At 42.5% G+C, this 24,045-nt stretch overlaps 1 protein-coding gene across 11 annotated transcripts in view; it reads right to left on the reverse strand.

The window, feature by feature from the left end:
- Nucleotides 1–1,059: 1,059 nt before the first annotated feature.
- Nucleotides 1,060–24,045, reverse strand: part of MTSS1 (MTSS I-BAR domain containing 1) — a 128,641-nt gene continuing 105,655 nt past the window's right edge. For 3 of the 11 annotated variants that reach the window (XM_075085767.1, XM_075085765.1, XM_075085772.1), the window contains 9 exons: nt 22,229–22,386; nt 20,856–20,963; nt 19,838–19,935; nt 17,613–17,823; nt 9,314–9,433; nt 8,103–8,297; nt 5,817–5,981; nt 5,296–5,458; nt 1,060–4,024 (listed from right to left, as the gene is read on the reverse strand). In XM_075085767.1, coding sequence (XP_074941868.1) covers nt 3,327–4,024; nt 5,296–5,458; nt 5,817–5,981; nt 8,103–8,297; nt 9,314–9,433; nt 17,613–17,823; nt 19,838–19,935; nt 20,856–20,963; nt 22,229–22,386 — 1,916 coding nt within the window. In that variant the 3' untranslated portion in view covers nt 1,060–3,326. The remainder of the gene's footprint in view (nt 4,025–5,295; nt 5,459–5,816; nt 5,982–8,102; nt 8,298–9,313; nt 9,434–17,612; nt 17,824–19,837; nt 19,936–20,855; nt 20,964–22,228; nt 22,387–24,045) is intronic. The other 8 variants (XM_075085769.1, XM_075085770.1, XM_075085776.1 and 5 more) reach the window with 5 other exon arrangements.

Raw genomic sequence — 24,045 nt, forward strand, 5'->3', positions numbered from 1 at the left:
AAGCCTAAATGGTAAAATATGCCAGAATTTTTTGGGGGGAAAGAAAAAAGGGCTTTATATAGTCCACTGTTGAACATTTTTGTTGCAGCAGGAGCCAGATCTGTTCTTGCCCTCCGTTACTCTGAGGGCAGTAGCAGCAGTGAGGGGTGGCCCCTCCCAGTGGCTCTTCAGCGCACCCCTCACCTCCTCAGCACGGAGCTGTGTCTTTTCTCTGCTCAGGTATCGGTGCTTTGCTCTGCTGCATCGCCATGCTGAAGGTACTTGTTCATAGTAAGAGGGCCAACCTGCACCCCTTTTTCTAATGCATTACAGGTTTCTAATAAAGGGCCTGCCCTACCAGCATTGCACAGCCCTACGTGACAAACACTGCTTTGCTTCAGCAGCCATGTGACCCCGCTTCCTGCACCTCGCCTCCTCCCAGTACTATCATCCTTTTAGAGGCAGGACCTATTTCCAGCCAAACCACCCTGAGTTTTCCTTTAACAGCTTCATGACAAATGAAAACCTCTGGCCAAAAGTGAGTATTGCAGTGGCAAGGAAATAAATTAGGCCACTGTGCGGTAGCTGCAAGTGGGAGCAACGTCCTCCCTCTCTACCTTTGTTCCTGAGAAGGCTGAACAAAAGAGAGACTTCAGTCGCTCAGGGGTGCGTGGGAGACACGCTGGCGTTGCGCTTGATGAATTCTGGCTGTAAGTGTGGGCAGCGCTGAACAGGAGCAACCTTCCTCCTCCAGCAAGAGGAACTGCGGTCCAGCACCGAAGCAGATGCACAAACACGTCGAGTTACCTGTGCTTCCTGGCCAGGTAACACAGCGAGGGACAGAGAAATGCCATGTTAGCATTTAATGGGGATTGCCATCGTTAGCACTGCACCTTTCCTTTGCCACTACCCTTCCAGCGCCCGTCAGTGAAACATAGCTAAGCGCGATTTTATTTACTTATTTTCTAATTCTCTCTTGCTTCTGTTACATGCGATGGAACCTGCGTGATCGTCAGAAGTCTGATGAAGGACACCGTTGCACCCAAAGCTCTGTAAGCAGAAGGTCTTTAAGAACCGGAATACAGAAGTTTTCCAGCAGATCTTTATTTATAATGTAGGCTTAAGCAATCATTACAATGTAGAAGGGAGACACACTTACAGCAATTATTTATACCAGTTTAGAACAAAAAACTGCACAGGGAGAGGTCAACTCTCAGTACAAACTAGCAACTAAACCACAATAATTTACCATTAGAAACATTTTATTTTTCAGCTGTGACACTGCTTTTACAATATGCAAAAACACAAACAATAGAACTATCCAAAGTGTTTTGTCACATTCTTTCTACATTGAATTTGGCAACATTTTATATTAAATTTTACTGATTATACTAACGTTTAAGAACTAAACAAGTGAAAAGCTGTACTCAGGTACAGTTACATCCATTTATTTCAAAGGTTTAAATAACACTCTTAACTATTGAGATTATCTCCTAGCAGTTTTTGTTTATGCAAAAACCATCTCAAAGCCTCATTTGCACAATGCATCAGCTACTGTATCAAGATTGGTGGGCTACACCACAGGCACTACTGTTTATTATATCCTGTAATAAGGAGCTTGTTTTTCAAAGAAAGGAAGGTTTAATATTTCCTAAGAATCATGCCTTTTTTTTTTCTTTTTGCTTTTAAGCCATAACAAAAAAAAGGTTAGCAACCACAGCAGTGTAAAATGTTATATAGAACACAGCGACTACACAGTTACTAGAAGTTCCACATCCAATGCAGTTATGTATTAAAGCATAAGAGGTTATGTAGGCAGGTCTAGAGCCAACAGAAATCTGCAGAGTGTCTGGTGGAAACTAGCCCCTTACGTGTATTACTTGGTGCGGTTTTAAACCATCCCGGGCGCGCCAGCCTGGCGTCCACCCGCGCGCGGCTCTGCTGTGGGTGGCAGGCGGCATCCTTCCGGGCTGTCCGATGGGAACGCGTGTCGTGCCCGGGGGTCTGCATATTTCTATCAGCTTTAGGAGATGGGTATTGCAGCAATAACTTACTTTTACTTTAAGGAAAAAATCCAACTCTTAATAATTCTATCAACAGCGTTCCAAAAAACATGACTTAAAGTACAAAAAAAGAGAATATAGTGGTCAGACTCCCGGTATTATCAAAAAACCAGTATCTCTCCCCACCCCCCACCCTTCACCCCTTTCTTTTCGGTATTTAAGAAAAGCCAATCAACTGCCATTGAAAAGAAGTTAAGAAAAACAAGCCCCTGTATTGGAAAGAAACATTCGCGGTTTATTAGATCAGAAGCTGGCTACACCTGTCAAATTGTTCAGTGTTTTCTCAAAATATTTGGGCTTTCCAAGGTGCCCAGCCTGCTGGGCACAGTCAGAAAAAAGGCATTTTGATAATATGTAAGAACTCCCTGCTTGCATTTTAAAAATGTTTTCACATTTGTAACTGCCTTAAGCCTGTTGTCCTTGTTTGTATTCAGTGAAAGGATGAGTGGAACAAAAAGTGAAGGTGGAAGAACCAAGCCTACACAGTTAAGGCTGCATGCATGTGACTGAGAGTTGCTGCTGTGCAGTCAAAAAAGAAACGTGGAAAAAACCCAGTCTTTAAAACACCCTACAGAAACAAAACACTGCAATCCAATATGGCTTATTCTGATGCATTTACCATGAAGCTACTAGTAATTAATCCTACTAGGCTACTTTTGTGCAACAGCATCTGCTATTTTGATGGCATCTCCCTCCCCCCACTACCCCCCCAAATACTCTACCAACTGCAGGTTTCTTCCTTGCATTATATATTGCTTTTATTGTCAATTTTTATTCCTGCTTTTCAAACTTTTTTTTAATACTTAAATGAGGATCTTTCTTACAGCTTGACTCAAACTCAAAAGTAAGTCCCATTGTTTTGTTTTGTTTTTTAACCTCACTATTACAAGGCGCTCTACAAAAGCTTGCAAAAAAGCCAAATTTTCATTAAATCCCTTTGCTGAAGTTAACTACTCCACATTTTTTTTCTCCTATGATTTAAAACTTTACAAAGAGAGTTATAAAAAAGGTAAATGGGATTTGGCACCTTCAGAAAAAATTAAAAGTGTAACTTAGATCAAAAAAATGCAGAAACAAAATCATTGATATTTACAAATTAAAACACCAGTGAAGATTATGTCTTACTACGCTCTTTCACCTTGTTTTCTCTTTTAGAGTACTTTCAGACTGTCTGTTACCGAGTATATTAAAAAATTCATTGATTACAGATTGGAATGGATAGAGACAAATTAGTTTCCTCACAGTTCCTTCTCGGCGGCTAGTACTCTGGCAGCTTTTCCACTCCTAGGAAATACGAGGTGCTGAGCGATCATTCGTGGTCGTCTTCTTCAGTTTGACACCACGCCGAATGGCGTTCAGCATATCTTCGCCTTGCGGGGCATCCCCAGGGCTCAGCTCTCCGGGATCAAGCTCTGGCTGGCCTGCGGGCGCGAGGGCGCCGACACCATCCCGGTCGCTTTCTTCCCCCTCGCTCTCAGGAACCGCTTGCCTCTGCTCATCGGCAGCACTCAGTTTCTGGCTTGACGGCGGAGGGTTGACAGATGCTTGTCCGCTCCATGAGGACGAGGGCATGCTGGTGACACCCTGCCCACCATCTCCTGCCGCTGGAGACTCGGGACTTTGCTCAGGAGATTCTTCTGTCCCAGCGAGGGTGCCGGGCAGCCCCCCAGGGATATCGGGGACAGTTGGTGTTTTGACAGGAATCACTGGCGTCTTGATTGGAATTGGACCTCCCCCTATGGTACCGCGTCTGACCGAAGGCTTGGTGGAAGGGGTCCGTCTGATGGTGGCCACACCGGGGGTGACTATGACCGGTCCAAGCGTGGTTGGCAGACCTGCGGTGGAAGCAGGACGCTTGGTTTGAAACATTCTGCGATAGGACTGGCTAATGTCGCTGTTTCTTGGGATGGTGGAAGATTTGTCAAACTCTTGCTGTTCTGCCTCCTGGTCACCACTCACAGAGAAATAATCATAATCTGAAACTGATGCCAAAAGACAGAGTTAGCAACAAGCTGGAGAAGACAGCTGAGTCACATCAGGAAGTCTAAAGTATGTATAACCAAAAAAGGATATATAACCAAAAAAAGCCACCTGGAGGTCAATAGCAATTAAAGAGAGGTTTTACCTTTAGAAGGAAGGAAGCCTGAGATATTGTGACCAAGATTCTCAGACTGCGTGGCTGAAGGCGCTACAGCAGACCGACCCTAAAGCTTGCAGGGTGCCCACATCTCTTGTGAAAAAGAACTGTACACACTCAGTACCTTCTCTGAAAAGAACTAATTAAGTAACGAAGACTCAATGTTTGTTGCCAACATTAAGATACCAAAACCAGCATCCTACAAGCCACATGCTACCACTTGTAGATACAAATACTTAAAACAGTCAGTGACTAAAAAGTGTACTTTAGACTAGGCAAAGTGGGGCTCAGGGGACTGCGTACCAGTCATTTCAGCAGCAAATTTGCTTATTTTGCAAACAAAGTAAATCCCAGCTGTCAGCTTTGAAAACTCAGCCTCAGCTTTAGTAATTGCATCGGGTTCCTCCCCTTCCACGTAAAAGCTGAGCTAAGCCAGGCCCTCCGCAAGCCCTACTGCCTCTTGTGACTGCACAGCACAACTAGCCTCAGCTGCGCAAACAAGGCAGTTGCTGAACTGCAAACACCAAACTCTCCCTCTCAGCTTGCTGCTGGTTCTGAAACGGTACAAAACCCAACACCTTATTGCAGCTTCCCAGGTATGCCCAAGTTAAGGTCTCCAGTGGATTCTTTTTCCAATTACAAAATTTCTGCTTGGGTAGGAAATAAAGCTTACAAAGGGAAACCAAGAGCAGATTCAGAGTACTGATGGAATAAGAAAGCAAAGCTCACGAGTGTGTATTTGCTCAGAAAGGACAATCCTACTTCAAGAAGTGCATGTTGCAATACCAGTATCATTCCACTTAACCCATGAAATATAATTCCAACACCTTCTTTAAAATGGTAGCATCCTTAAGCTAAAACTCATTCTAGTAATGCACAAGAAAACAGATTGTTCGGTACACTGTGCAGCAAGCCAGGTATCTATTTTGTTAATAAATCCAGGCTGCATTCCAAGCTGGAAAAAACTTCACAATAGCAACATTCACCCCTCTCTACCCCGCTGACTACAAAGCCAATGAGCGACAGCTGCTGGAATACAGATCCTTGGCACCACGGGGTGATGCATGATGGCCAGGCCGGGAACGCTCTGAAAAAGAACATCTCTTGGGTGGCTACCTTGAGACGGGATCGTGTCCTCTGAACAGCACGGAGTTGTTGTCTGGGTGCTGTAGCCGCTGGAGCACTGCAAGGAATCCCGACTGCTCCTCTGGGTGTCCAGCTGCAGCCCTCTCGTCAGAGCGAGCGCCAGCTCCTCACAGGCCTCCATCTCCTCACCCTGCTGGTTACATACAGAAAGGAGACTCATTATGTCTAGAAAGGTTAATCAATCTTCACTGACTTTCAGCTGCCTCTGCTCCCAGGCAGAGCGTGTCACCATCACAACCCAACAGGATTGTGTCCAACCATGCACTAGGGCTTCAAAGAAACAGACGCTGCTTTGGATGCCATTGCTCTACAAACGCCAATACCCAACAGCATATTGTGTCATACTCGCGTCACTTCCACTCACCACCCCAACACCACCCCAGTCCTGCTTGTCAGGTAAACACGTGCCAACATGAAGTGTGGAAAAAAAGTACTGGCAGGAGCTAGCACTTCCTTTGCACCAAATAGCGTATTCAAAATTAGAGCTTCACCCTTGTGGCAGCCGACACTGTCATGCTCCGAGGTCTCTGGGCCTCCTCAGGGGGCACGGCTGGTCCGCTCTGAGCTCCTCCATTGAGATCTGGTTCACGTTTTTCTTTGCGACGTTGCAACGTGTTCACCATTGGTTGATCGTATGGGCCTGGTTTGGCCCAGTCCTAAGGAAATGTGCTTGTTAGCGATAGCTTTCATCAGTGATTGTGTTTTCATTACAAGTAAAATTATGCAAAAGGGCTATTTTAATGCAACAGATTATGTATCAAACTGGATATGTCTTTCTGAATAAGGCCAGAAATAAATTAATTTTGAGGATATTAGAAATATTCACTTATAAAAACTATCTCCTTTATTAAAGGGAATATATATTTCCTATTCTACCTAAGTGTTCTTGTATGAAAATATTTAACATTTTAATACCATAGTTTTCTCTAAATGAAACTCCATTGTGTTAAAGCCTGTATTTTCAGAAATTCAAATGCAAGAGCCACTGGCACACAGCAGAAAATACACATAAATGTCCAATCAGCGATGTAACTGTTCTAGATGTACGCAAGTTCTAGTATTGCGTGCTGTTATGCATGTCTTCAATTCTGAAAAATTAGGCTTGAACAGATTTTTGATACACATCAGAAAAGCAAGTTACTCTGAGTAATGTCTCAGTTTACTTACTAGCTGAAATCTAGTTTATAGTAATGATCTGTACTGGAGAGAGACTAACTTCACTCTGAATTACTGGTGCCAAATTTGGAACAGAAATTCCTCAGGCCACAAGGGCTATATTCACTCAGGGCTCTATTAAGCAAAGTCCTGAGGGTGTCCAGAAACCACACATTGCACACAAAGAGCAGGACTGATCCGTGGCCTGTGCTGCGATGCAGAACCACTGCTAAGCAGCAGCTCCCCAAATATGAGCTGCTGCAGGGGCAAGCCCAATCCTAAGAAAGTTCTCCCTCACCAGGACAAGGGTGCTTTAAAAATAAAAATAGAAGAAACAACCTGTGCGAGAGAAGGGGCCACACCACCCCCACCACTGGCAGCAGCTGGCTGCTGGGCAGCCCCTGCACAGCCTCAGGATAAATGGTTCGCTAAGACCACACTAAAGATTTTTACTGACATGTGTCTCAGTCCAAGGAATGAGAAGTGCAAAGCAGCTGCACTGACAGAAGCCCCTTGTGCAGACGCCTAATTTGGTTTTATTAACACAAATGAAACTCTGCTTTGCCTTGACAGCTGTGTCTTTGCTGTAAGTGCTTTGCTGTGAAATATATCGGCAAGGTGCTTCTAGCATAGACACAGCTAATGACCCTGAAGCCCCAGGGCCACTGTGGCCAACCTGGGTGTATGTCTCAACAGTCTCCAGCTGCTGAAGAGAGAGACTTAGGGGATCTGTAACAAGGTATCTCAATTTACACCTATAGGAAGGTCCCATGGTGCATATGCAGTGTCATGTAACCATCTACAGGCATCTAGGACCTGTGAAGCTACTATCAACTGCACATCAGCCTTGTGAAGATACAGGGCAACAGACAAGAGACCTCCCCTTGCTCCGGGGCAGAGCCTCCCAGGGGAACCACCTGACAGGGATGAGAGTCAAGGCTCTGGCAGAGCAGAGACGTTTTGATGCCAAGGAAGATCCCTGCAGATCCAGCTGGAGTAACTGAAAGAAGTTATTGCTCCCTGACCTTTTTGGTGGTCTCACCCAAGAGAGCAAAATGAGCTGGGTGAGTACTTTCAGTCTGTGGCAGTAAAACTAGGATAGCTTCCGTCACCCCTTAGGTTCACCTGGTGACAAGTGCCTTCTTAAACCACTCCAGCTAGATCTACAAGAGCATGTCTGCCTACGGCCAAGGTGGGGGCCAAGCACAGCCACCACGGTGAGAACATCGTGTTGTTCAATGTATGGCTTCACTAAGCCAACTGGATGCCAAGCCTGTGCTTCCCTGCTCAAGTGAGTGCTCTAACAGTGCTAAACAAGCTCTTTTCTCGCTGAATAGAGCCCAGAGTGCTTTCACCAATGTTCCAGAGTTAAACTATTCCTTCCTACCTAGGTGTTATCAGCTTTCGTATGTTTTAGGCAGTGCCAGAATACACAAGGTCATTCAGAAATATCCACTACTGGATTTTAGCTCTCTGATTATCACTATGCAGTGCCCATTCAGAGTGATATTAAACAGAGCAAATCAACGAGTAATCACATGGATCGAAAGGTTGCAACAACTGCCGTGTGCACACTGTTGGTATGAGGAGGTGAGGACTGCCACAACAAAAGGAACACAAACCTTCCAGCTAGGGATCTTAGATGATGGCAACATGCCTGGCCCAATGGTGTAATAATGAACGTAGTCTGGAAGGAGGGCTGAGGGAGCCCGAGTCCACGCGCGGGAGACAGGCGGGAAATGAGGGAAAGGACCTGCACCAACTGAAGCTACGGATGGGTCACTTGATAAACTACAGTGATAAAACCCATTAGACAACTGGAAACGAAACAAATAAACAAACAAAAACAGAGAAATTAATACAAACAGAATGAATATGAAAATATACTGCAACTCTGATGCTCTAGGGAGAAAACTTCTGTATCTCAAAACAAAAGAAAGAAAAGTCAGCCTTGCTGCAAATAAACAACAGAAAATTGATACAATGCTTGGTTCAGAAGTGAGATTGCTTGAAAATTGTTATTTGGTATAACAAATTTCAGACATCCATCCAGCAGTCATTGTCTCCAGGCTGAGCAGCTTTGCCTTCTGTCCATGAAAGCGGCACACTGTGAAAAAGCCTTTGCAATTTAGGTACCCTGCAGACTGCAGACATAGAAACAAAACATTTCCAACACTGGAGGCATTTGCATTGCTGGCGTTTATTCTATGAAGCTGGACAGACAGGAAAAGCATACAGCCTTCGAAAATGACGTGTTCTGGCTGTGTGATGATATGGAAATAAAAAAACCAAAATAAATAACCAACAGCAAGGATTTACCAGATGAGAATGGAGACTGCTATCACCTCCTCCCCTGATTCAGCGTGTCTCCCCCGTAATTTATTCCAACCATGTGTGTTTTATTTTCCTTTTTCTTTTGGTCAAAACCAAACCCCAATTGCTCAGTGTAATATGTGCTACTCAATAGGAGAGAAGGAAGAAGCCATAAACAGTGCACCCTGAGCAAGATGCTCTTTGTTAGGCAACAGGTGGGCTTGGGCAGCATTCCACATTCTCTTTAAGTAGAAAAGGTGGACAATGAGCTTTTCTCAGAGAATTACCCCTGTAAAATGCCCAGTTTGTAGCTTCCCCCTAGCAGCTAGTTTAACGGCAAGTGTTGCTGTGGTTTATTCAAACAGATTAATTTCTAAGGGAGCGTGCAACAGTTCCTATTCTCATCTTCACAGAGAGGAATCCTGGCTGCGTCCCATGCACAGGGTTTTTTTTGCTAAATGTTGCTGGGTTTGGATAATGAGCTAGGAGGTTTGTATGTCTTTGAGATTAAGTTCTTCACCTTATCTGTGGAGGCCCAAGCCCCCATGGTGGAGCCTGAGCTGACTGAGGTGGGGGAACTGCACTCGCTCACTGACTGGCAGGTTTCAGAGGCTTCTGAAGAGGCAGAGCTGGACGAATTCTGCAGCGTAAAACAGCACCGCAACGCAAGGAAAGGATACACAAGCCACCAAAAAATAAAAAAAAACCACACACAAAAAAAAAGGACAAAAAGCACATACACAGAGACACACACAGGAGAGAGGGAAGGATGAGAGAAGCAAAGGGTTAGGGTTTTAAAAAACAATTAGAAACTGCTCAAAACCATTGCTAATGTTCAGGAAATCTATGAGAAACAAAACAAGCCATTTGCTTTATGCGAGAACTTGCCACGCTGCTTGAGAATGAGGGAATCGAGGCAGCTATCTCAACTCCTCATTGCAATTTCAGCATCTCAATTCTGTTAGCCCTCTCAGAGCAAGACGCTGAGGGAGCTGAGGGCACCTACAGTCCAAACATGCAATATACTGAGACCACTGATTTAAACAGAGAAGCAGATCATCAGTACTTCAAAGACACAAGGTTTAGATTTAAAACATGGAGCAGCAAACGTCACTTACATTCACAAGTTCTCAGATATTCTGATCTGCAAAAGTGCTTGTGAAAAGCTCATCTGAGTTCAAATATTATGGAACAGAAAGAAGTGATACTTACCGAAGCTGGAGGTTTCCAAAGTGCATTATCTGTATGCATGTGCCTCTGCAGTAGTATGCATACACCAAAAGCACTCTGACTCAAACTTTTCTGCCCAGCAGCCAACATAAAGGTACATGTACTCTGCTGAGTGCAGAAATGGTGGCATGTGCTTGCCACCCGCTTTCTCTTAACAGCAGAGAGAAAATATCATGGGGTTGGATGGAAAGCAAAGGAAAATGCAGGACATAGTGTCCACGCAACACCTCAACCATTTGCTCCTAGCTAGGAACTTCTCTTCCAATTTTCAGTGCACGCCTTCATACACATTTGCTGCTGTAAGACCTCAACAGCAACATTTAATTCGCCTTCAGGTAGGTCAAGGTGAATAACTGTGTGGACCATTTTAGTAGCTACAATGCTCTTACGTATCTCCCCCTTGAAAGTGGCATCCCCCTCAGTAGGGGTGGGCGTGCAGGTTCAGCCAAGTGCTTGGAAATGGTCATGACTACTGGCAAAGTTGTCAGGGCAGTACTAAGCTGTATTCACTGTCAGGAAATTCAACACCAACAAGACTAACTCATCTTTTGGTAGTCCAAGACCTGTGAAGCAAGACTATCTAAGGATATCCCTGGCATTTTATTTTATGACAGCAGAGAGAATGTGCTCCTGTATCAAGCTTGTGTAGCAAAGCCTCAGATTTCAAGGAATGACATTTTGAAAAGGAAAAGAAATCTCATCTGAAATAACATTTCATCAGTTAACTTTAGATGAGATCTTGGGGTGGGTCTGCAAGTAATTACTGTTAACACCCAAAGTTGTCTCACTGCTCACCAGAAGCTACGTATAAGGAATATATAGCTTATTGCCTAGGTAAAAGGAGATGTCGGTCTCCTGAGACAGAACACTGTTACCATAAGGATTTTGGTGAACTCTTCTGGGGATGTTGAGAAGCCAACAGAGTATCAGCATCTTGAGCTTACTAGCAAACTCTGGATTTCAGTGAAACTTTGACAAGGCTGTTAAAATTATTTTAAAGATCATGTAATGTGGTGGATTATTTTACAGAAATAATGCACATCCCGCCTTACGCTGATATGAGAGCAAATCTGTGGGTGACCTGTCAAACGTGTTTAGGGTACAAGTAAGCTCAGCTAACAAAGCTTGTATTCAAAGTGCAGTAAGAGTTGAGGTGAACGTAAGATCAGAAGAAACAACAACAAATGACGTGTAGCTATTAAGGGGAGAAGTGGAAAGTATGCAGTGGGGTACCCGATGATGCAGTGGCTTGATGTTTTATGGAACTTGTCACATTCTTGATTTAACGCAACTCCTTTTACAGGAGAAAATCCTCTAAAAACAAGAATACTGACAAACATGAGCTGCAGTTGACTCTGCCATCAGACATAACTACAGCACACTAAATGGAGATGAGGCTATTTTATCTATCCTTAGAGAAAAATACGTTATAGAAAATTAGCTTTTAAAACTCCAAGTTCTGCCTGACATTCTAGGCAGCTCAGCAAAAGAAACTGTTTGAGAAGCCCCATGAGAACACTCACACTGGTATTACGCTTTGGCCAGGGAGGAAAATAAAAGAAAGGAAAATGTAATTTCAGAAAATGCTTTCTGAAACCTCATGCTTATGGTCTTTCAGGGGTATGCTTATGGGTCTGCATACTCTGCACATGGCGGGACAGACAGTGGAGGGTCTAACTTCCAAATACAGTATCATGCCACCTGGTTTTCTGCAGATGCCCCAATGGTGACAAGTGAGAATTCAGATTTTACACCTGATAGACTATTCCTGTTTACAAGCCAGAAACTTCACAAGATTATGTCAAGCAATGGTAAAATGGGTCATAAATGAGGTTTATTAGCAACACAGCTGCATGTAGCAACTAGATGGAAAAAGGCCAAAAATGCAAATTCTGAAAATACAAAGAATTGTTCAACTTACTTGGCGTATGGGGGAAAAAAGACTGGAAGTGGTCAACGTATTTTTGCAATAAAGTGACTCCAAGGTGAAAAAAAAAAAAATGAAAGAAAGGACTCTCCCACTAACTCAGCGTGGCCATTTTCAGCAAGCAAAGCTAGACAAAGGATGAACCAAGATGCCATGGGGAAAACACCTCAGTAGCTGAAGAAAATGCAAGAGGTGGAGCTTCTGGTCTTACTGAAAAAGGATTACAACAGTGAGAAAACGATGGGGAGGGAGGCAGAAGAATATTGAACTCCTCAAGGAAAAGAGTAAAGAAAATGCAAGTGGCAGCAGGTCAAAGGCTGCCTACATCGGACTGCAGAATGGGTGAGGGAAGCACAGACCACCCTTCATTTCTCAGCAGAAAGTACATGAAGGGCTGAAAACAGAAACTGCAGCTACTGCTTGGGCAAAAAGTCCGCAAACTTTTGAGTGCTTGTTCTAGACGCACACCCACTGGCACATGCACTCCTGGGAGCACATGTACAGGCAAACACCAGGCAGAGCAATTTCTACTCCACATCCTGTGGAGTAAGAAATTTGACTATGGGATTTTTTCAACTTATTTTAGTCAATTCCTTTTTAAAACAATTGTTTAGTTTGAATCATTTTAAAATTTAGTTCTTTCATTTTAGCTATTTTAAAACCAGGAGATTTTTTTTTCCCCACAGCTGTGATAATGGTGGTTCTGCGGCACTCTCAAACCATCTCTTCTGAGAAAAAGCTTAAAGTTAACAGTAACAGAAGAAAGCTGAAACTGTGCTCTCTGCAGTAACAACCAGTTTCTCAAACATACGTTATACATATGTAGCCTGGAATCTGGTCTCTCAGATACCTGTCCCACTGCTTGGTACGGTACGTATGAATTCCAGCAAGGATATAGAGAAAAAGGCTGTATTTTGGGCTATTGGACTTATGATTATATCTTCTATCTGTTGTCCTACTAACCTATAAAAGGACAGCAGTTATCTTGGATTACTTACGTCCTTTGTTTCCTATGTTTCCCATTCAAATATAGTATTGCTTTCTTAACCCCTTCCCTTCCTCAACTATTAGACAGGGCTTCCTGGGCAAGGTTTTTCCAGGAGACCAAATCCTAGAGACGCGCTTGGTCCAGTGTCCCTCTGCAGTCAGTGGAAGACTCTTCAGTTATGTTTCAAAAAGCTTGGTCTAGTGACTCAAGGTCACCTCCTCAACTTGTCTCACTTCCAGGAACACCTCTACTGACCTCTTTTTTTCTAGTCAGGCACAAACCTATAGGAAACCTAATGTGAAAAGGAAATTTAGGAGAAAAACACCTGGTGATAACTGACAGATCAATTTCAGTTGTTTGTTGGGGTTTTTTTAAGGTCTAACTTAGAAGCATTTCTTAATTCACAAGGAAAATGGAGCAGTTTTAACAATATATTTCCCCTATTCTAACTTCAAGCTGTTTCAAGCAATGCAGTCTCCTCAAACGCAGCATCTTTCCAGCTTGTTAATTTGTACATGTGGAAGCAAGTTTACATCTAGTTTCCCTCTACTTCACTGTTTAGGGGAGTGATTTCATAGCAGAAGTCTTAGTCCTCTGCTGTTTGACAGCACATCAGAAGGTTTTTTTTTTCCTTCATTTGCTTCTTTCTCTTGCTTTCATGTCCACCAAGTCATAAGCAGCCTCCAAATTCCAACAGTATAATCGCGTCCCCCATGTGTGTTCACTCGAAGTCCAGTGGATCCTTCTATTATCAACTCCCTAAATCGAACATAATTGTACTACTACCATACTCCTTCATCACAGATACTCTTAGGCCTTTGTCTACTACATAAGGCAACATGTACATTTAGTGGCATCAGCCATGTGGGATGTTCATCCAAGAGCTGCTCTGTGCTCCTAGCAGCAGCACTGCCAGAAGGGCTTTACATGGTGTCAGAACATGCCATGAGCAACACTGGCCAGGGCTGACCTCAAGTCTGGCATTTAGAGAAACTGTTCTGCGCGAGAAAGAGACCTGTGATGTTTTTCAGGTGTTCAGCTATATCCAAATGCACCTGCTTAATTAAGATTAAAGCAGTTTACAGTGATCTTTCCACATGCTGCGCTAGTTTTGGCTGGGATAGAGTTGATGTCCTTCATAGTAGCTAGCATGGGGCTGTGTTTTGGATTTGTGCTGGAAACAGTGTTGATAACACAGGGATGTTTTAGCTCCTGCTGAGCAGAGCTTACACAGAGTCAAGGCCTTTTCTGCCTCTCACCCCACCCCACCAGCGAGTGGGCTGGGGGTGCACGAGGAGTTGGGAGGGGACATGGCTGGGACAGCTGACCCCAACTGACCCAAGGGATATTCCGCACCACAGTACATCATGCTCAGTATATAAAGCTGGGGGAAGAAGAAAGATGGGGGACATTCGGAGTGATGACGTTTGTCTTTTCAAGTAACCACTGCGCATGATGGAGCCCTGCTTTCCTGGAGATGGCTGAACACCTGCCTGCCCATATGAAGTGGCCAACGAATTCCTTGTTTTGCTTTGCTTGCATGCGTCGCTTCTGCTTTATCTATTGAACTGCCTTTATCTCAACCCACCAGTTTTCTCACTTTTACCCCTCCAATTCTCTCCCCCATCCCACTGGAGGAGAGCAAGTGAGCCGCTCTGTGGGGCTTAGTTGCTGGCTGCGGTTAAACCACGACACATGTACAGTTATCTGATACAGGCTAACACTTGTACTCCCAGTGATGTTAACAGCAACGCTGCAGAGAAGAGATCGTACTAAACCAGTGTAAAGGTAGAGCCTTGTTTTATAACTGCCCTTTTTCCTATCTTCTATGCAGAGTGTGGTAGCTGTAAAGACTTACTACTCGACAACTCTAGACTGAAAAGCAGTCTTCATTTTGCCAGTCATCTCTCCTCTGGTATAGTCTGTATCTTGTTTAAATCTCTACTTAATCCCTGTTTGAGATTCTCCCTTCCCCCATATGTGTTTTTGATTAAACTCAGTTTAATTTTCAGTGTCGCCTGCTTGTCTAAAATGTAGGTAAAAGCATAAAAGCTTCACACGGCTCATATAGTCTCATTCCCATAACATGGGATTTCTTGTGTCTCCCTTTTTTTTTAAATCCATTATTAAAAGAAAATGGGCTTTGTTGCCTTCAAAACTACTACTGCCAGTAGATGCCACAGCATGTAGCTAGCAAACATCAGCAAAATGTCCACCTGCACAATATCTATAGCTTTTCATTTCCTTTGTTGATTCCAGAGCTTGCTTTTCTGCTTTCTCAGTGTCACTACTAGAAACAATGACATCAGTGTTTTAGAAACAGTCAGCAGCCCATACTGCTGCTCCTCCCCACCCACCACCAAGCCTCAAAAGCACAATTCCACAACGGAGATCTGTCAGTTGGTTAGAGACACGCAACATGAAATAATGCTGTAAATTGAACAGCTTCTCGGTAAGCTCATGATCACAATTATCTTTCAGCACAACACACACATTTTACTTAGTGCTGAACATACAAAGCAAGACACTTAAGCAAAGGTGAAGCGGCCAGGCAATGATCTGTTACCTTTTCCTCTGCGTAAAGGTATACAGAACTAGAGACATACAGAGCACATACCTAGTTGTTATACCAACACACTACACTTGTCAAGTCAGCGCCACACTGCTGCAGCCTTCTACAGCTCATGAATAGCTCAAGTGATGCTTGGATCAGTTTGCAACTTTATGGGCAGCTTCTAAATGAAGTGGAGGCATATGAACTTAGCTGGTGTAAAACAGCATGACTCTCATCAATCTTATGGATGTTCTGCCAGCTGATACCAGCCTAAGTTCTCTCCCCTGCTTAACAGAGGAACTTGCAAAGAGAGGTGTTGTGTTTTTTCCATGCTAAGGGCAATTGCGAAGTTACATCCTCATCTGCAAACATAGCATCATCATGTAGATTACTGCCCTTTTATGCAGGTGCAGTGGATACTATGAAAATCACAGATGATGCTAGCATGTATAACTGATGTACGTATCTTAAATTTCAACTTCCTTACCTTGTTACTATTCCAGTTTACTTTATTATTGCTCATTTACTTTTTTGCATTTCACTTAGGTTAGCCATAGCCAATCTAAACAAAACACTCATTTAATTAGTGTGCACAAAGTTCTTCAGGATGTCATCTATTAAAAAAATGCTGATGTGTCCAGACTGGGGACAGTGTAGAAGATGTATTCATTTGAAACCAAAGCATTTCTATTAAAATGAAAGAGGTAAATATATTAAAAAACTGTTGAGCTTCCCCTGAGAACATGTTCCAAGTGTAAATGAGCCAGTATTGTTTTAGATGATACCCTAAAAATTTCACTAAGGGTGACACTTCCTAATGTTCTGCAAAAATTAAGGGCCTGTGTGCTGTCAAAGGTGGTCTAGGAGTAGCTTAAGTGTGCAGGTGACACTTGGTAACTGCTAACACGGAAATTGTTGGCTGCTTGCTGACTAGGAAGATTAAAGTTACCATTGCTTACAAAACCATCTACTCTCCAACACGGAAAAGGAATGCAACTACATTTATTAAACTATAGGACAACCTTCTCCAGTGACCTCAGGGTGTATTAAAAATGAGTGATACTCAACAACAGGGTATTAGGTCCACTTCAGTTTGTAACTAAGTTTTACTATGGGATTTATAATGTGACATGGCAGTTCAGCCTTGTTTAAAAAATATTGTAGTTGCCGTGTGATTTGTTGAAAAAACCCCAAAACCAAAAAATAATTCAGGTGCTGGAAGATACTGCCATGGAGGCATGCAACCCTCTGACTGCAGGTGGCCAGCTACTTTTTATAGGAACGATGCCATGAACAAGTAGAGCTGCAACTTCCTTCTGCAGACCAAAAAATGCGCTGGAAAAGTTTTGCTTATATTCATAGTGAAATCGTCCTAGTTAGACTGGGTTCAGGACATTATCATATATGACTACACAAATACTAATTTCTTGTGAGTTCCATAAAGAATTAAAAATACTTCTCATTTTCATGCAGAAACCTCATTTCTGCAAGGTGCTCAATTGAGAGTCAAAAAGAGCGAATCTATCTACAGAAAGGGATATCATAAAAACCAGCAAAACCAATTTCATATGTTACTGCTAATGGCATGTGGAGTATTCCAGGCCCTTTGCAGGGGAAGAATAAAAGTCATCTCTCTGATGCTAAAGCCACCAGTATTAACGCTACAGCTGTCAGAAGGCTGTTCTGGCACCAGTGTTTGTCCATTACACAGTAAACAGCCAGCAGATAATAACAACTTGCAATCTGTGCTGGATACTAACTGGTAACCTCAGTGGGTAAAGTGAATATTATTCTCTCCTGTAAGGCAGGACTTCTTGGTCTTTCTTGTCTGTACATATCTGAAAGTTAGGCATCTAGGCTCCCTCCAGGGCCAGAGTGAAAACCAAATCCCCTGAGAGCGACTCATCCCTTTTTCAGTGCTAACTGCAAAAGCAGCATAAATCACTCCGGCTAGAGGCCCAACTTCTAGATGGATGAAGTGCAGTGAAACAAACCTTACCCTCAGTGTTTAACCTGGCTCCAAGGTACCCCAAAACCACACCAGATCCTTTTTGTGAAATGTGAGCCAAGTTAGAGAGTCCAGCTCACGCTCAGGTTTTTGTTCTCATGCTTGCACGTACCTGGTTAGGTGCTTCTGGTGGCATGGGGGATGGCGATTTGGACTGGAAAGCATCCTGGGACATGAATCCAGAATCATGGGAGGACACACTGGACAGCCTCATGGGTGCCTGCTGAGGCAGATTGGAGCTGCGATAGCGATAGTGTGAACTAGGTGAGTGCGAGTGCGAGCCACTGGACCGGGAATCACTACTGTTAACGCTGTTCAGACTGCTGTGAGAGACAAAAGGAACAAAGAAAGGAAAGGGGAGAGGAAAAGACACAAGGGCAGGGGGAGAGACCCATATACAGTACAATTAACATTCCACATGTCTCCAGCAACAGGCAGCATAAACCAGAAAAGAAAAAATGTTGACAAATTAAATTTTAAAATATATATATATGCACATATATATCAGTAAAGAACCGTAAGCAGCTGCAGTATCCCTTGCGGCCAGAGAGAAAATGGCATTTTACCTTGAATTTCACTCAAATGATCATTTCTGTGACCACTCAGAGTTCAAAGTCAGGTTAGGAGCACAGGGATCACTACATGCCCTCTCTAGCATTTGCACAGCACTTGCACAAAAAATGTCTGCTGACAGCTCTCTCCTATTCCTGACATACATCTTGTTGCTCTTGTACCATGGCCCAGATTTTCAATGGGATCTCTAGCAGCGGGTCCAAACCCACCACAGTTCATCTAACAGTCTGCCTCCAGGCATGCCATTGTAGCCAGTCAGCAGGATAATAATATGTGAGACTTTTGAAAGCATCGCCGAACCCCCACGCTTCAGAGTACCTGGGACAAGTCCCACTCACATGGAGGCTTTCTACATGAAAAAAAGCACGCATTGGCATATTGAGGGCAGTCAAGCCTCTGGGTATGTAGCTTTAGATAGTAAGAAAGATGATAAGAGAATTAAATCCCCCCAGTTAATATCCATTACAAAATATTTTATTTTTTCAGAGAGATTGATTTTTAATCTCCAGTATCCATGAATGACAGCAACGACAAGCCAGCCGCAATGTGGGAGCCTTTGAAGTTTCCTGCTGGGGTGGCTGAGCAGGACTAGCAGGATGCATCAATCTGAAGGCAGCTTCCTACCTTTGCTGGCAGCAGCCCACTGACTATCTGAAGGGAAGGCTCCAAAGGATACATGGGTGAGGGCTGCGCCTCCTGCTCACAAATTCCATGTAGCACACAAGTCAGCTTGGAGCAGGGGAAGGGGAGCTCTGCCTTATTTTACCCATACAAAACAGTCTGTTGCCGTACAGGTTTTACCACACAAGAAGATGAGGTTGATTAGGAACAGATGATGGATTTTTTTTTTTTTTTTGCCATTTTCTTTTACAGCTTCAGGATATTGCATCTTTATGCCTGTGCTCATTGCTCTAAGTATGCATGTTTTCATACATATCTATATATATAAAAGTACTGAAGTTTTTTTTATATATATCTGCATGCAGAGGCAAGTAGGTACATAGAAGTCATGTTCACTTGCTCTGACATGCTATAGGTAACTTTGCTCACACACAGGGAACCTGTAGTACATTATTCATAAAGCAAACGAAAAGGTAATCATTCGAGAGCAGCTAGAAAGGTGTTGAGCAGAATACACAACAGGATATCTTCCTTTTCAGTAAAAGGAAAGAGTAAATGTAGACAACAGGGTATGGGGGTAACATGCTAATAAACTGTTTTATGAGAGAAAACAGTTTTTGCGGAGAAAGCATAGACAGAGTCCAGTGTTTCAACATATTTCAGGACAGCATTAGACAGCATTGAACAGTCAAAAAAACTTGTATCAAAAAAGCATTTCCATCTACCAGACTGATAGGGCAATTGCCAAGGTTGTTTTTCCTTTCCAAACAGTTTAACTTACTGATTAGTAACAGCTACTTAGAATAATCTAAAAAGTCACCACATGAAAAACAGAAAAGGAAATTATGAACGAACAATCTCAGAGCTTAGATCAGTACAGTCTGCTCTTTGATCTGACATGGATTCAAGAGAACTGAATCAAAAGCATCTTCAAGTTGTCTTGAGTTTAAAAGTTGTTCAGTCATGCCCATCCTTTTTAATATTCCCGGTCACATACTTAAATGGAGAAAGACCATGAGGGATTGATTTCATTAAGCATTGTTATTTAAGATTTAAGAATAAATACAAATCCATACCACAGTCTGAACTTGCCTCCCTTTAACCCCCAAACAGGTTAAAATTGAATATTACCAGTCTACTTACCTGCAAACACTAGATTTTCGGGACATGGTAGTACTGGGAGAGGATGGAGGAGTCTGATAAGACCAGCTGTAATCAGAACCTTTCAAATCTAAAATTACCTGATGAAAAATAATAACATCAAGGATGTGGAAATTTTTTTTTTCCTTACTAACAAAAAGCATCTGCTTGTCATACAACATTAGTCACCACTACAAACTTTCAGTGTCAATTGACCCAGTCTCATTCTCTTCCGGAATTACACTGTTTATATTACACAGGAGAGTCAGCTTCATCCTTGGTTTTCCAGGAACTACCATACTTCAACACTAGGGATGCTATCACAGAAGGGAACTTCAGATTTGAATGGAAAAATATTTAAAAAGTAAACTGGAGATGTATTTTATGCATGCTGTAAGCTGTTTTGTTTTGTTTTTCCTTAAGATATATTACAGCCTTAGAGTTTAAAAACTGTTGCATTTTAAAAAACTAACTGAAGATCCGATATTGAACCACAGCAGAGCTCCCCTCCTTTATACTTCTAGGTCAAGGATAAGGTAATTAAGGTATGAAAAGAAAACTGAGTTCACACAGCAGAGTTGGAGAAAAGTTCCTATTTGGAGTAATTTAATGATACACATTTTCCTATGCATTTTAAGGACAGCATTCAATTGTTAGACTCCATCACGCTATCTAATCCCAGCAATCTTGTGACCACATGAAGACAGGGATGCTCAAATGTAGGGCGAGGAGATGACAAGCATTCCTCATGTACTCTCAGCAGAAATTGAGCATCTTCATATATTTCAAAGTGCTACTGCTACCACTTCACAATGGTCTCACCAAATACTTTAGTAGCACTCAGCTGGTCTTCAAAATCAATTTTTAAAAATACCTTATGTTAAAAATGACCTTGCTGCAGTGAAGCATCTACAACGCAAGAGTAAGCCACTAAATGCTAGTAGCCAATATTCCTCATAACACAAAAGGAAAACCAGTACAAGCTACAAACAAAAATGTTTTCCAGGTAACAAGAGCTAACCTGTTCACTTGAAGATGGTAATTTGTGTGGATCCATGGTGAGACTTTTTAGGTCATCTGATATGGTTTGTAAATGGGTTATTTCTCCCAGCATTGATATTTCTTCCTCCTGAAAGGACAAAAGAGCAAGGCTAATCACAGCCTTGGTTTTAAAAATCAGACCCACAACACAATACATGAGCTTTTTCTTTTTGCTGATGACTGTGGCAATGCCCAGCAGAGCTGCTTTTTCTTTGCCTGTTAGGCAATCTCTACTTATGAAAGAGAGTTGGAAATATTAATGTAGAGTTTCATAACTACTTTAAGATTGCTAAGTTCTGAGGCCCAGAAATGCTTTCTCTCATCAATAAGTCTCAGCCTTCTTTTTGTAACATCTTCAGAAAAAGTGTGTCATTTTTGCTGCATTTGGAGAAGACTTAACTCTTCTATGTGCCCTAAGGATCTTAACCTTGAACCTAAATAGGTGTTAAACTTGTACTTTTTGCTAGTTTTTTTGGGAACTTTGAGATAAAGGCAACATACAGGTACAGAGCATTAATACAGCTATGATTCATTCTGGCTCAAGCTACAGCAACAGCTAACTCAGACAATTCCTGCACCTAAGTTACCATAGCAATCCCTTAGCTGCCATGGTAATTTCATCCAGGTCCTCAGAGCCTGCAATTCACATCCTCCTGCTCAGCCATCACCTCCCTACTTCTCTAACCATAGTTTTCTGTTGAGACTGATGCTCTTTGTAAACAAACACTGGGAACATTTTCCCAGTACACTGGAGACTCTTCAGAAATGCATCATGCTTGCACAAAGCCACAAACGATTCATCGCTGGGCTTCAGACAACCTGAGATTATGAAAATATACTTAAACCTTTTCAATGAACTGGAAAAGCTGTCATGTAGGAGGAAAAGAGCTGCCAGAAAACTGCATGGAAGCAGCCTGCAATCTGTCAGATAATGTCATTATATACACATGGGAGGTCTTGAAACATTTATCAGTCCTAGCACTGGAGTAGGAGTAAGGAAGATATATATTAAAATGTGATAGTAAGAAAAAAAGCAGTGGAAAAAACTGCATTAGCAAGATATCAGGTCAGTACGCATAGAGAATTCAAGCCCACTTAAGTTTTTGTGCCCATTGTTTTCCTATTAGTCATCTTGAAAGCATTCAGTGTCTTCAGTCATTGAATTACTCCAAATGCTTACAAGAAAAGAGCGCAGCTCTCACCACTTCCTAGGCAGAGATGCAGGTTCAATTTTGGCCAGTTTCTATGGCTCTAGAGAGTCATTCCTGAGACATAACAAAGTACTCTTTTTAGAGATTTTTGGCCACTTATCCAATTTGTGAATTGTACCGACTCGAAACGAAGAGCTCTTACTATCACAGGCCGCAGCATCGAGATGAAGGTACAGAATCGACCGCGCTCCTCGATCAGAGCTTTTCTGACAGCTTGCTTCTCGGTTTCTTCAAGCAGCAGGTACTTATCATTGACATCTTGTAAAGCACTATCCAACTGGGGCTGAATGTCACCCCGTCCTGTATGCAGGAAACAATCAAGAATACATTTTGTCAAAACTGTGGATCTCCATAGAGGATGACCTTATTTTCAGCCAGCACTGCTGCCAGATTGTGCTTTTGCAAGTCAAGTCTTCAACCAGCATTTTGCCTTAATTCAAATTAGTAAGGTTTTTCTTCCCAATTAAACCAACCACTTCATAACATTTTTTTCCTTTGGACAGAATAGAAATCCATCTCAATTCAAAAGGTTTCGATGAGCCAAAGACAGCATTTTACGTAAGGACTTTCTCAAAGTGTCAGCTGTATAAATCCTTCCCATTGTCCTTGCTGAAAATCAATATCTTACTAATTGGGAGGATATTAATCACTAACTCCAGGTATACTCCTCTTCCTTCATACTTCTGTGCTTAGCAAGGTCCTAATGACAACTTTGTAGAATCATTAAAGGACTGAATGAATCTCCTATATAAGATGGTATTAGGAACATGTTACTGATTGTTGGATCACTGGATTCAAGTATACTACACAAGCAACTGCTAAAACAGTTTTCTTCATTCCAAAGTCCAAAAGAAAAAAAACCACACTGTCAACACATCAAATACATATTAATGTCCAGTATTTGTCTATGGAAATTAAAAAAAATCAATTGTTTTGCAATCAAAAAGCTTCATTGTGTTAATTAGAGTCAACTCATAATACCAAAACTTTCTGTGACAGTTGAGTGTCTTATTCCACACCAACTGCTTACTCTGCATCATGCCAAAAATCTACTCCTCTAGGAACGAAGAGCTGCCTCTTAGCCACAGTATTGCTGAGTCAACAATGTTGCAGTTGCAAGGTGTGCTCATGCAGCTTACACTCCTTAAATATTCTAAAGAGCCTCAGTTACGTAAATTTGTCTCAAATTTCCCAGAAACACCACCACATGCAAATTAAGTATCCAGGTACATATTCATGCCACTGTTGCTGAATACCAGGAATATAACATTGAAAAATGGTGAGTGAGTTACAAGCACCTACCCAAAATCAATTTTTACGGACAATAACCTTTCCGCATGGAGGATTTAAAGCTACGACAAGAGGAAGGAAAAAGCCTCTTGATGTGTATACTACACAATGCAGATGAATCAAGGTCAGAGTTACAAAGGAAAACCTTTGCCTTATTATTGTATGTATTTATTTAACACTCCAGAGCAAGGTGAAGTCATCAACTCCCCTGCACTAATACACAGCCAGAACCACAGGAAAGAGAGCAATGGAAGCAGAGAGAATCATGGTGGCTTAGCAGCATTACAGACTGGATATATCCAAATCTGCTCTGTACAGAGTCAGACATAGTCTAGATAAAACCGCACAGATACCCACAAGCAGAGCTCTGCGATGGATCCTAGAAGAATCACGTGCAGTACAACACCAGCACAGCCACTGCCAAGGCCACCTGGGTACCAAACTGCCAGGAGGAACACCCAGTGGCTGATCCTCTAGATCAGACTGACCAGTGCAATGTGGTCATAAAACTGTTTTGGAAGTAAATAACTTCAAAAATAACTGACTCTGAAGTTGCAGTCACATGCTTGCTCTCAAAATTAGCATCTGCCAGAAACAAGTTATGGAAAAGCTTTGGATAACTCCCTGAAGGTCCTGCGCTTCTCGTGTGTCATCATGAGGAGACAAACT

Source organism: Phalacrocorax aristotelis, chromosome 2 (genome assembly GCF_949628215.1).
Source record: "Phalacrocorax aristotelis chromosome 2, bGulAri2.1, whole genome shotgun sequence".
NCBI classification, from domain to species: domain Eukaryota; kingdom Metazoa; phylum Chordata; class Aves; order Suliformes; family Phalacrocoracidae; genus Phalacrocorax; species Phalacrocorax aristotelis.